The sequence below is a fragment of the Nannospalax galili genome, unplaced genomic scaffold (assembly GCF_000622305.1).
Source record: "Nannospalax galili isolate Female #2095 unplaced genomic scaffold, S.galili_v1.0 scaffold49, whole genome shotgun sequence".
In the NCBI taxonomy this organism is placed as follows: Eukaryota; Metazoa; Chordata; class Mammalia; order Rodentia; family Spalacidae; genus Nannospalax; species Nannospalax galili.
The window spans coordinates 1,511,030-1,524,415 of record NW_008359444.1 but is presented as its reverse complement, the minus strand read 5'-3'; the positions used below and the strand labels follow the sequence as shown (position 1 = coordinate 1,524,415).

At 51.2% G+C, this 13,386-nt stretch overlaps 1 protein-coding gene across 1 annotated transcript; it reads left to right on the top strand.

Moving 5' to 3' along the window:
• Window positions 1–233: 233 nt before the first annotated feature.
• On the top strand, window positions 234–5,641 carry LOC103725855 (sperm flagellar protein 1-like). Its single transcript, XM_008823195.2, has 7 exons — window positions 234–355; window positions 757–868; window positions 1,675–1,825; window positions 2,207–2,418; window positions 2,781–2,858; window positions 2,941–3,040; window positions 5,439–5,641. Exons 1-7 carry the CDS (start codon window positions 235–237, stop codon window positions 5,571–5,573), a joined length of 909 nt encoding a protein of 302 aa, XP_008821417.1. The 5' UTR covers window position 234; the 3' UTR covers window positions 5,574–5,641.
• Window positions 5,642–13,386: the final 7,745 nt, after the last annotated feature.

The window sequence follows — 13,386 nt, the reverse complement described above, 5'->3', positions numbered from 1 at the left end:
CTGTAGGGCAGGCCACGTACCCCCAGCCCCTCTACTAAAGTTTTAACCAACAGCCTTAATTCTACCACCCCGTCCGCTGACGCCGAGAAGGCCAATTCGGCCTGAGACCAGTGCAGCGGGTTCCCCGCCCCTTCCGGCTCCGCCTCGCTTCCTGGCTACTACCCCGACTAGTTCAGCGCCTTCAGTCACGTCTCCTAGCAACTGACCGACGCCTCCGCTGTGCTTTGCGCTTCCATGCAGAGCCACGCAGCGCCCAGGCGGCCGCCGGGGGACAGACGCAGTCTCTGCGCCTGGCTGGACGGGCTCCCACTCAGCCGTCCTAAGCGCCACCTGGCCCGGGACTTTAGCGACGGTGGTGCGAGCGAGGGCGAGGCGCTGCGGGGCGGATGGCGTAGAGGGCTCAGAGGAGGAGAGGGCCGCCCTGGCGTGCAGCCCTGCGGGATCTGGGGGAAGAGACGAGGCAGTCCCGGAATCCTCCTCGCGCTCCTTAGGAAGGGTGGTAGCAGACACGACCTCCAGTGGCTCTTCCAGCTTCTGGGCTCTCACGCTGTGGGAGCTCTCCAAGCCCCGCCTTGCTTTTGTCTGTCCAGGGGTCTAGATGCGGAGGATTCTCAGGGACAAACATGGGCTTTCCAGGGCAGGCCCGCGCCCTCCCCGCCCCCACCATGTGCACCTCTTGAGGCCGTGGGTAACAGCTGCTACCGAGGGGCTTAGCTTGGCCAGCCAAGCTCGCCCTCCATTCATTCCCACCCATAGTGCTAGTGGCCGAGATTGTGAAGCACTTCCATCCTCGGCTGGTGGACTTGCACAGCTATGTCCCCGCCTGCAGCACAGACCAGAAGCTGAGCAACTGGAGCCTTCTCAACAGGCAAGGGTTGGGGACTCAGCCCTCCTAGGCTGACCCCAAGGAAGCCCTCTCACGGCTTTGTGGGACAAGTTTCCAGCTTCCTTGACTTCAACAAAGCTGTCCGTCAACCATGGCTTCTGGGGGCTCCCTGCCAGGATAGCCCATCAACTGGTCGGTTCTCCCAGAGATAAATGGTGTCAGGCTTTACTCCACCTCCCCTTGCCTCAGACAAGTCCGTACCTGCATGTTGGGTGTAGTAAGGGATGCCAAGAATAACCAGCCAGAGTAGAGCAGGCATTTCAGAGGAGGTCAAATCAGGGAGGGCCCTGAGGTAATTGAGCAGAGCACCGGGAGATCCATGTATGGACACCGAGGCTGGTGGGGGCAGGTGATGGAGCCCTCAGGACCGACCCAGATTGGATTAGGGGCATTGCAAGGTGGAAGCCTGGGCACAGTCTGATAGGACTTACATTTCCAAGGGTGAGTAAAACGGCCAGGGAGGCTGAGAGGGCTTAGTTGCAGATTCCAGGTACTGTTGAAGTGGACCAACAGGACTTACAGAGCAAAGGGCAGCTACCAGGAAGATGAAGACAAGTGCAGAGGACCTGGTCTAACAGCACAGTGCATCAAATGTTCTGTGATAGCCTAAGACACAGGCCAGCTAGGGCCAAGAACGAGATAGCCATGTAATTCTGGGGGATGGAGGGCAAAATGTCAGCCTCTCTCCTCTGAGCTAGGCACTGTCCTGTGGCTGGAGGGCAGGATTGCCTGGAGGGCTCAGCTCTTGGTGGTACTACTTTGAGAGTGTGCCCCTGCTTCTTTTGTAGGAAAGTCTTTTATAAGCTGCACTTCGGTATCTCAGAGGCCGATATACAAAAGGTGGTGGCCAACAGGCCTGGAGCTATCGAGTCCATCCTCTGTGCACTGAGGGAGAAGCTGGAGGCTAGCACTGCTCGAGTGGGCTTGACAGGCACAGCTGTAAGTGTCTATACATCAATTCAGCCTGCAAGTCTGTTGTGTCTGTTCCTATTTGCACATGGTTAGATAATCTATGTGAGAATAAAACAAATGAATGGCCCTGTGGTCCAGAATACAGTCAAGTCCGTACATGAGACTGCAGTCCCCACCTAGACTCATTCCTGACTGCCCTGCTGGCTGGGACCTTCTCAGCCCCTCGTTCCCTTTTCAGCCTGATGCATCTGCCCTGGGGCAGTGAAAACACTTCAGAATTGCTCCATCCACACCATCCCAAGCCCTGCCCTCTCCTTTCCTCCAGTTTGCCCAGTATCCCCACCCAGAGTGGAGACCAGGCATGTTCAGTCCTATTACAACTCGCTTCCCAAATTTTATATTCTGCAGAATCCAGGACTGTCCAGTGTGGATGTTGTCCGACCTTGGGCAGGGCTTATCACCAACCCACACACCGGTAGGATCCAAACCCCTGATGTGGGGAATTTCAGCTTGTCAAAGGCCCTGTGGGCCTCCTGTGAAGAATATCACTGCGTTTCTGAAGGCTGGGCACATGGTGATCGTGAGCTCACACCCCTTCAGAGGAAGGCAGATGTGCTCAGGTGCATCCTGGACCCAGTGGGCCTAGTGAGCTTCTGAAGAAAGCACCCTTGCTCTTACAGGAATCATAGATGGGGCCCAGGATCCATCCACACTCCAGAGAGCAACCACCCAAGGGGGAGCCCATGAGCTAAGTGAGGAAACCCTTTTGTCTCCAAACAAGGGCTCCATTCAGAGGCTTCCAGGGCTGTGCAAAGGGCCCTGATATCAGACTGAGACCAAGTCCTTGCATGGTGATATCTGAGTATGCTTGACTACCTGTAAACCAGGGCCCCCACCCATGCTTGTGTGCTGTCACTAGTGGGTGCCTGTCAGAGGCAAGGCCCTGAGCTATGGTGTGTGTTTGTCATACAGGCCTGCAGAGCCCTTCACCTCCCTTCAGCATGAAGACCCTTCAGAATCAAAAGGCTTTGGAGAAAATGAACTGCTGTGCTTGTGGAAGGTAGGCCCTTATCTCTCAAACTCTCCCTGCCTTCCTCCCTGTGCTCCCCAGCCAGGCTTAAAATCCAGTGTCTGCCTTTCAGCTGGAACCCAGCTGAAGGCCCCTGGGATAACCTGGCCAGAGTCCAACAGGAGCTGGAGGACAAAGAGCAGGCACTGGCCATTCTGCAGGAGACAGTCAAGGTATAGCCCTGCTGGGTATTCCTGCTACCTGGACACCCTGAACTACAAGACAAAAAGGTGCAGAGTGATTTGCTGCCCTAGTTTCACATTCCTTAGCCGAGTTTCTGCAGAATTGGGTCTGTTCCAGTGTGGGATATGTAGCAGACAGGGCCCTGACCAGAGGGAATCCACATTATTTGGAAAACAGTCTATGGGACATTCCAATCCTACCCAGAGGCAGGAAAGAAGATTCTGGAGCCCCAGGGTACTCCACTAGCTTTGGCAGTCTGTCCATACCAGTCCCAAGTGGTAGGACTGCAAACCAGGCACCTGCAGCACAGGAGTATGGACTAGTAGTGTGGATTGTGGCCCATCTCAGGATCTCAGGGAGCAGAAGGGCTCTTCGTTGGGTGACCACCTGGGAAGTAGATAGAGTGGAATGCTCCTGGAGAGTTTCCTCCCTGTCCTCTCGCCCCCAGCCACCAACCTGAGCTGGGCCTCTACTTCCTCCCTGTTCCCTAAGGCCAGGGCCCTGGAAACATTGTACCACCTAGAGATCCTTGTGAACATTTAGATGTACAATACACACCATACCTGGCTCTGTGGAGCATATTTAGCTCTGCAGTGCCCGTATGGCTCTGTGGTACATGCCTGATTCTGCAGTGTAGGTCTGGTTTTGGAGTGCATACCTGATTTTGTGGTGTATGTCTGATTCTGTGGGCTCATGCCTTGTTCTACAGATACATATCTGGTTCTGCAGCTGCATTCCTGGCTCTCTGAGAGTTTTCCTGGCTCTGGGTACATGCTTAGTTCTGTAATGCACACCTGGTTTTGTAGTGCATGCCTGATTTTGTGGTGCATGCTGACTTTCTGAAATAAGTTTGGTTCTGCAGGCATGTACCTGTCCTGCTGCTCTACCAGGGATCTCCAGTATTCCTTACCACCCGTACCCTGGTAGCATAAGACTGGAGACAGTAAGGGATGGTGAGCAAATTGTACCTCAGCGTCACAGGGACTATCAGAAATAGCAGCAGTGTGTCACAGTTCCTGAGTGGGTACCCAAATCTTCATGAGTTATCGTCTTGAGAAAACAGGAAAGTGATGTGATATCACTGTGGCTTCGGACTCACTGAGCAGAAGTAAAGAGGAAGCCATAAGGAGAACTGACACTGTATCTCTGCCCTGGTTATTCACAACCCAGCTGTCCCCCACTGTGGTCCTGGCTACATGCTGACCAAGTGAACTGTAACTCTCTCATTGGAGACCCAGAGACAAAACAGCTCAACTTGCCATTTAAGGTCTGACACAATGAGTGCCACTTGCGAAATTGTCACTGAGTAAGATATGCACTTTGGGGTTGAAGAGATACCAGAAGCCATCATAGAAATACATGGTGGTGGACAGTACACTGGCGCATGTGACTGGGCCACATGGAGTCACAGCCCCCTGGCCTTTCAGTTTGTCACTTCATGAAGCATACTGGAAAGGTACCCAGGATATGGACTTTGTGTGCTGGCCATGGACACAGTGACACACCCCCTCAGGCTCAGGGAGGGACCTTGTCTTGCTTGGTCTGCTGTAAGTCCAGCTCTCCATCTTGCAGCCTGCCCTCCTTCACATTGCACAGGATTGGGCAAACCAGGTTTTTCTGCCTGAGGAGCATGATGGAGTCTGTTTCCGGTGGAGGAAGGTTTAGGATGAGGTCATCCTTGAAACAGGCATAACCAATGCCCCTATGGCTGCTGTGCCTGAGGCAGACCTGTAACTGGGAAACTCAGGCAACTCTTTCTGAAACCTTTTATTTTCCTTTTCTGTTTTGTAAGATTTGGTTTTACTAAATAACCGGGCTACCTTGAGCTTTCAGTTCTCCTCCTGCCTTTGCCTCCCCAGGACGGAGATTATGGGTGTGTGCCACCATGCCTGGCTTTCGCAGCCTTGTCTTCTTTCATTTATTCTTGAGTCACCAACTTTCAGAAGTACATGTTGAAGAGACAGTCCAACAGCCATATACCCATCAGTAACTGCTGGTTCATCAGATGTCCCCTGAGTATCTGCCAGGATTAGGTTCTGGGCTCACAGCAATGAATGTTCCCTGCCCTTGCCCTACATCTAGCTCTTCTAGCTGTGCAGAGGGGAAAAGCAGGGAGGCCAGGGAGATCCTAACGGGGAGCAGGAGAAGAAAACCCCTCACCATGGCCTGCCAGCCCCTTGGTTACCTTAAGCTCATTTTCTATGGAGTCTTCCCCAAAGGTGTTTCCCAGTGTCCCCACAGAGGGCCTTTAGTCCTACCCCCAGCCATGAGACCCTGCAGTAGGGCTAGTTGGATGTTCATCCCTAGAGGTTGAAACTGGTCTGTGGCCTGGCCCTGACAGATGAAGGGGCTTCTTTGGATATTCTCAGACCTGTGCACTTTCTGAAGATTTTGCAGATGAAGGTGATGAAGCTGGAGCATCTGGTACAGCTGAAGGACCAGCAAATCAGGGAGCTGACAAGACCTGGATCTGAAGAACACCAAGTCTGGGGTATCCCCCATCCAGAGTCAGCCAGACCTTGATCATGAACCCAGCTGAAGCCTCTCACTGATTGGGCAACATCAGTGGCAGGCTCAGAGGACATATGAGTGTAGGGACAGGTGTGGAGGTTGGGACACCCTGGGGCTGGAGACAAGTTTGGATAGATTTTGGGTTTGGTTATCACGAGCCCCAGTGTCTTGTCATCATCACTGATTGCTGTATTCATGAGCTCACAGGGTCCTGGTGTGTGCAGTGTCTGGATCTCAGGGTCGCCTTCCAGGGTGGGTGGGGACTGTCAGCCATGTGGCCTTGGTGAGAGCCACATTGGAATCTTCTGGAAATTCTGATGATGGAATCACTGGGAGGTTGTGCAGGCATGAGTCTGCTGGGCTTGCCCACTGCAGGGGATGGTAGGAGAAGTTCTGGGAGAGCAAGCAACACCCCCTCTAAGGAAGGTTGGTTACCCACTTTGTCCTGGAGGTTTGTGGAATTCGACCCAGGGCCCAGATAGCCACAGCAGGCTGCATCCCTCCTTGTCTGCTACCTCATCTCTGTGAGTCCCTCACTTCCTTGAACACTACCATACCCCTAGGAGGTAGGGCAGGGCTGCATGCCTGAGTGCTACGCACCTATCTTGCTCCTTCATCCTCCATTCCTTATCACAACTCCTCCCTGGGTTCAGCTTTCTCTGTGCCTTTGGGCCACAGCCCTCAAAGGATCTCAGGAAGTAGTAGCAGAAGCCACAGGCTTGGATCAGGGTTTTAGAACTGCCACCAGAGGCCCAGGCACCATTTCCTCTCTGAGTCAGAAACACGTCTCTAACTGCAGCCCCTGCCACCTAGTCTTTGTGAGTCACTTTTCAGAACATTAGTCAAGAAGTGTCCCAATGACAGGCTCTGTCAGAAGTGGTCACCTCTGGTCAGTTGGCTGGGGCAACTTGGTGCTCAGAGCCTTTGTTCAGAGCCAGGGCAGGCACCTCCAGAAAAACAGCTCCTATTGTCTTCCTACAGCCCTGGCTAAGGTGCACTGTGGAGGGGGACACCTCTGTTGCATGAGGTACAAACAGGTTCCTAGTGTCCAAAGCAGGGAAGTCTTCCCTAGATCATTGTAGAGCCTCCCAGGCAGAGTTCCTACAGCGCCAGGTGTACTGCCATGCATGCAGCTGGGGGAGGCAGGAAGAACCTGGGAAGGGCCGAGATGCTTGAGCCCCACCAGGAAGCTCCAGACCTGGCCAGTCCTCCCCAGTGCCTTTGCGTAGTGATAGTACAGGGTTAGCAGGCCAGCTGCTCTGGGCCAGGTGCATGCACATGTGCACATGTTTGATTGGGCACATGTGTCATACACAAGCACAGTGCACACATGTGATGACTGGTTTGCTCTTTGTTGAGCAAGAGAGGGCCCCCGGCAGCATTAGGCATGGCAGGAAAAGGAAATCGTTGTGTATGTGTCTGTGTGTGAATACATACTTGACACTGTGTGACTGTATTTGTGATAGTATGATATCGTGTATGACTGATACAGTATGTGGCTGTGTATATGACAGTAGTTGACACTGTGTGACTATATGTAACTGATATTGTGTGATCATGTGCCTGAGTCTATGACACTGTATATGACTGTATGTGACACTGACTATGTCTGTGATATGACTGTGTGACACTTTATGACTATGTGCCTATGTTGCATGTCTGTGTGATACTATGTTACTATGACACTATAGTATGTGCCAACTATGTGTATGAGGATGTGACATTGCATGGCTGTGTATATGACTGTGTGACACTATGTGACTTTGACACTATGTGTGTGACTGTATATGTGACACTATATGTACATTGTGTACTGGCCAGTGGAGGTGTCATGTGGTGGCTTCAAAGGATGGCAGAGATGCAGGCCAAGGCGCTGAGGAGCTGTGGCTCCCATGCTAGGATGAGTGATGAATGCTGTACTGGCTGCTCCTCCCTGGTCCAATACTGCCTATGGGGCCCCATGAGCTGGAGGTAGGCCAGCTAATAGGCTTTGGGGCAGAGAGAATGTGACTGGGAAAACCAAAAATGAGATTCCAGGATGATCATGTCGCCACTCCCTCTTGATGAGAGCCACTCCCCGCTGGAACACGTGCTGTGCAAAGGACAAGCAAAGACAAACACATAGGGGTTAGGTGCCTGGTGCCTAGAGGGTGTGACCCCAGATGCTTCACAAGAAGACCCTGGCTCACCTACCCAAAGCTAAGTACCCCAGGAAGTACCTGTAGCAGCATGGGGGAGGGGAGGCAGGGCCTGACATAAGCTGGAATTCACCAGGCATGAGGAACTAGGATACCTACTCCGTGGTGATCTGAGAGAAATCACTTAGCCATACTAGAGCAGGAGCCAGGACCAAAGTGGTGGCTGATCATTGTCAGCCCCACAAGGTGTTGACCCTATGCCTGGAGACTGGAGGATACTGGCAATGGTCTGCTTCTTCTTACTCTGGCTGGCATTATCTTGGGCCAGCAAAGACCAAGATGAAAACTCAATCCTGGTGGCTCCCTGTGCTCACAACTCAAAGGTCCCTCTGCTCCTGTCCCTGGCCATCATGGCATTTAGCTTCCTCTTAGCCAGTGTCCTCTCAAGAGAACCAGTCATGCTGCCTCCATGTCTGCGGAGGTGCCACATGAAACCGTGTCTTAGTTTCACTTCCAGTTGCTGTGACAAAATACCCTGACAAAAGCAATTTAGGAACAGGTCATGGTGGTACATGCCTTTAATCTTCACACTCAGGAAGCAGAGGTAGGTGGATCTCTGTAAGCTTGAGGTTAGCTGGTCTAATAGGGAGTTCCAGGCCAGCCAAGGCTACATACAGTGAGACCCTATCTTAAAAAAAAGGATTGGAGAGATGGCTCAGCAGTTAAGGTTAAGAGCATTGGCTCATGAGTAGAACAGGCTTCCAGTCTCAGGAATGCCTGCCCTGGCTAGGGCACCTGCTCTCTGAGCTGACGGAGAGAGCTCACTTCGGCTGCCACTTGGAGGAACTGATGGGGCTGCAGGCACAAGAGTGGCAGGGGAGTGTGGGGCTACAGAGTTGGGTCTCCTGGAGCAGTTACAAAGCTGGGGACAAGTGAACCGTGGGGCCCAAGCCACCTGCCCCTCACCACCGATTTCCTTGCGTCTTTGGAGAAAATTCAATGCCAAACCTGGAACAGTTCCAGGCAGGGATTCCTGGGTCCTTCTCTGGAACCCATCAGCCAATTGACTTTCTCATGAGCCAACTTTGTCTAGTGCTGGCAGGCACTGGTGCCCCTACCTGGGTCTCAGGGTCTCTCCCCTCAGAGACCTGATCTGATGTCAAGACTACTTGACCCTGGGATCTTAGTGTTTAAGGGTCTTTAGGGATATTCATTGCCTTGGGCCTTCTGGGCCCAGATGAAGTCCTTGAGGGTGGCTGAGGACCTTCATCTCCCACACCTGGGGCAGAGACACCTACTTCCCTTGAAACTTGGTAGAGGCAAGCTGGAAGGTGGTTGCTGGAGATCAGCCTGAGGCCCAGTCCCAAACCCCCAGGAGATGAAGGCTGACACTGTGGTCAATTTTACCTGAACTCATGGTTACTCACAGAAGTACCTCGTTTTAGCCCCCGTTCGGAGAAACTAGAGACCTTCTGGTGAAGCTTGAGGAACTAGCTAGTGTCAGTCCCTTCCCTCTTGGTGGGAATGTCTCCTGTGAATTTAGGGTGCAGGAATGAGGCCCATGAGAAGCTGGGCACAGAGAGGGGCCACGTAGAGTTGTAGGACACAGCAGCATTGGTGGGGTGCCATCGGGTGGGTAGGTAAAGAGCACAATTGCCTTCCTCCACCTCTCAGCCTCTACACAGTCTCGATTCCAGTTCTTGCTGCACTTGCCTCATCTCTTTTTTTAAATTTTTTTTCTGTTTTTCTTTGAGACAGGGTCTCCCTGCAGCCCTAGCTGGCCTGGAACTCACTATGGAGACCAGGCTGTCCTCAATCTCACAGAGATCCACTTGCCTCTGCCTCCTGAGTGCTGGGATTAAAATCATGCACCACCATGCCTGGCCTTAAATTTGTTTTATACAGGTAGCCTTGCTCTGTAAAATAATATGAAAAGTACCAGAACAAATTAAGTGCCCACAAGAAATGATTCCCTGTGAGTGCAGTGGCACATAACTATAATCCCAGTACTTAAAAATTTTTTTATTATTTTTACGTGTATGTATGTATTGCCTGTATGTAGGTAAGTGCACCCTTGTCGTGCAATGCCTGCAGAGGACAGGCGAGGCTGTCAGATCCCCTGTGACTTCAGTTACAGACAGTTGTTAGCTGCCATGTGGGTGCTGGGATTTGAACCCAGGTCTTCTGCAAGAACAACCAGTGTTCTTAACCGCTGAGCCATCTCTCCAGCCCCCCCCAGTACTTTTTTAAAAAAATAATTTTATGTGTATGGAGGAGTGTTATGCCTGCATGTGTAAGTGCATTCATGTCATGAAGTACCCTTGGAGGACAGAAGAGGGCGTCAGATCCCCTGGAATTGGAGTTACAGACGGTTGTTAGCTGCCATTGAGGGCTGTGATTTGAACCCAGGTCTGAAGGAGCAGCCAGTGCTCATAACTGCTGAGCCATCGCACAGCCCGCACTATTGGTCTTTCAGACAAGGTCTCACTATGTAGCCCTGGCTGGCCTGGCACTCACTGTATGTAAACCAGGCTGGCCTCAAACTTTCAGAGATCCTCCCCTCTGCCTCCTGAGTGCTAGGATTAAAGGCATGTACCACTACTCCTTGCTAATCCCAGGACTTTTGAGGTAGAGGCAGAGAATCAGGAATTCAAGTCATCCTTGGCTACATAGAGAGTTCGAGGTCAACCTGGCTTATAGCCCTATCCCCCCAAAAGGGGGAGGAGATGGGAAAAGAAGGGGTGAAAGAAGAGAAGATTAAAAATTAGTGCTGAGGGGCTGGAGAGATGGCTCAGCAGTTAAGAACACTGGTTGTTCTTGCACAAGACCCGAGTTCAAATCCCACACCCACATGTCAGTTCCAGGGGATCTGACAGCCTCTTCTGACCTCCTCAGGCATTGCATGACATGGGTGCACTTACCTACATGCAGGCAATACACACACATAAAAAAAAAAGTACTGGAGAAATAGCGGAGCAGTTAGGAGCATGCACTACTCTTGCAGAGGACCAACATCCTGCTCACAACCACCTGTAACTCCAGCTCCTGGCCTCTGGCCTCCTGTGGCACCCCTACTCACATGCACATACTCGCACACAGACACACACCTATACAGAGAATTTATAAAGGACGAGCTGGGCATGGTGGCACACGCCTTTGGGAGGCAGAGGCAGGCGGATCTCTGTGACTTCAAGGCCAGCCTGATCTATATAATGAGTTCCAGGCCAGCTGGGGCTACAGGGAAACCCTGTCTCAAAAAGACTAAAAAGATGGCTTAGTGGTTGAAAGTGTATACTGTAGGGCTGGGGAGCTGGCTCAGTGCTTAATAGCACTTACTGCTCTTGCAGAGGACTGCTTCCCAGGACCCATATAACTCCAGGGGATCCAATGCCCTCTTCTGGCCTCTGTGAGCACTGTATACATGTGGTACACTTACATGCAGGCAAAGCATTCATACACAAAAATAAATCTTTGAAAACATTTTTTAAAAAGTGTGTACTGCTCTTGCAGAGGACCTGAGTTGGATTCCCGGCAACCCACAGTGGGTGGCTCACAACCACCTACAACTTCAACACCAGGAGGACTTAGCTTCTACAAGCACTGGCACACACACACACACACACACACACACACACACCACAGAAATCTTTAAATAAGGGACTGGAGAGATGGCTTAGCAGTTAAGAGAGTTTGCTGTTCTTGCAGAGGACCCAAGTTCAGTTCCCAGCACCCACACGGCAGCTAACAATTATCCCTGACTCCAGTTCCAGGGGGAACCCAGAAAATTCAATGTCCTTTTCCCTTGGTTGGTCAATGTATTTTTCCTACAGAAGCAAAACCCCATTCAGGAAAGAAATCAGATTCCCAACAGGCTCTGGAATAACTGCAGATGATTTAACCCAAGGGTCAGGTCAGCAAGAAAGGATCATCTTAGAAATGACAAGGAAAGGTGCCCATCCCTTACCCTAAAAGGCATATTCTCCATGTGTATCAGGTATTTCAATCACTTAAAAAGTTTTTGTTAGCCAGGCGTGGTAGTGCACACCATTAATCCCAGCACTCGGGAGGCAGAGGCAGGTGGATCTCTGTGAGTTCAAGGCCAGCCTGGTCTACATAGTAAGTTCCAGGACAACTGGGGCTACAGGGAGACCCTGCCTTAAAAAAAAAAAAAAAAAAAAAAAAGACCCCCAAAAAAGTTTTTTGTTGTTTTTCCAGAGACAAGGTCTCACTATGAGGACCAGACTGACCTCAAACTTGTAGCAATTCTCCCGCGTCTGCTTCCCAAATGCTGGGATTACAGGCATGCACCACCACATCTGACTGCTTGCTTTTTGAGACAAGGTATTGCTACATAACCCAGACTGACTTCAAACTTGAGGCCATCCTCCTATTCAGATGACCTCAAACTTCTAGCAATCTTCCTGCCTCAGCCACCCAAGTGCTGAGATTACAGACATGAGCCACAATGCCTGGTTTAGAGAACGATTTTAGGAGCTTTAGGGAGTTCACAAACTGCGTCTCTTCCTGGCTGCTTTTACCTCTTTTTCTTTTTGGAGACAGGGTCTCCCTGTTGCCCAAGCCAGCCTGGAACTCACTAGGGAGACCAGGCTGGCCTCTATCTCACAGAGATCTGCCTGCCTCATCCTCCTCAATGCCGGGATTAAAGGCGTGTGCCACCACTCCTGACTGTTTTATCTCTTTAACTTTTTGTGTTACATCTGCAATTACTTTGGATTCTAGGGATGTCCATTCTCGATAAACATATTTATGAAAAGGAACAAAACTACCCCCAAAGAATGACAAGTCTTTTAGGACGTATCACCCTCAAAGGAAGATGATAACTATGATATCAGGGCCGTACCTAGAACAGTAGGGATCACCAGATGGGAATCTGACTCCTCCCTTCAAGTGATGACAATGATGATTTCTGTAGAACTCTTGGCAGAACCAGAACTAAGACACAGACCAATCAGACCACTGGCATGACCAAGACCACATGTTCCATCAGCGATGTACACTGAGCCCCTTTGTTTCCCTTTTCTATGACATCTCAAAGCTCTTACTAGCTCCTTGAAGACAGACTTGGGTCTCTGAATCCCTGTATCTGTTCCTTCCAACATGGTCACTCTACAAAATCCCATTTCCTTGTCCTTCACCAATTGTCTCTTTAATTGGCACATTGTACAAGTGGCCAAGTCTATTTGGGGCTGCTGAAGCCAGAGCTTTCGCCCTAAAACACTCAGGATACACACAGATGTGAACCGAGCTGCACTCCTGTGCCTGTGCAGAATCTGTGGATACCGAGGATCCCAGCTGAGCAGCTTCCTTACTCACAAATGGGAAACCCTGGTGCCCCAGGTCTATCAAGATGACACCAGCAGGGCTTGGATCTGACTGATACGCATACACATCTATGGCTGCCTGTCCAGCAAGGGTCATCAGTCCTCGAGCTCAGGGTGATCCTATCTGGCCAGTCTGGACATCTGTCTTCCTTCTGTGAAGTTTGGCAGGCACAGTGAGCAGGTCTAGTTTTTCTCATTTCCCTTTTTATTTTCTCCCCTTCTTGTTTAGAAAGAACTTGAGGGACTTATGTTGATTTCCACATCAGCCAGTAACTTGCAAGGACCCCCAGAGAGGGCACCAGGGATGTGGAGCCCTCCAAAATGGGCAATGACATAGGCAGTACA

What these genes read in the sequence shown, in the direction of transcription:
- LOC103725855 (XM_008823195.2), top strand. Translation starts at nt 235, where the DNA reads ATGCAGAGCCACGCAGCGCCCAGGCGGCCGCCGGGGGACAGACGCAGT. An exon ending in TGGGCTTGACAGGCACAGCT is followed by an intron (nt 1,826 to 2,206) that starts GTAAGTGTCTAT and finishes TATATTCTGCAG; the next exon opens with AATCCAGGACTGTCCAGTGT. An exon ending in AGGAAGGCAGATGTGCTCAG is followed by an intron (nt 2,419 to 2,780) that starts GTGCATCCTGGA and finishes AGGCCTGCAGAG; the next exon opens with CCCTTCACCTCCCTTCAGCA.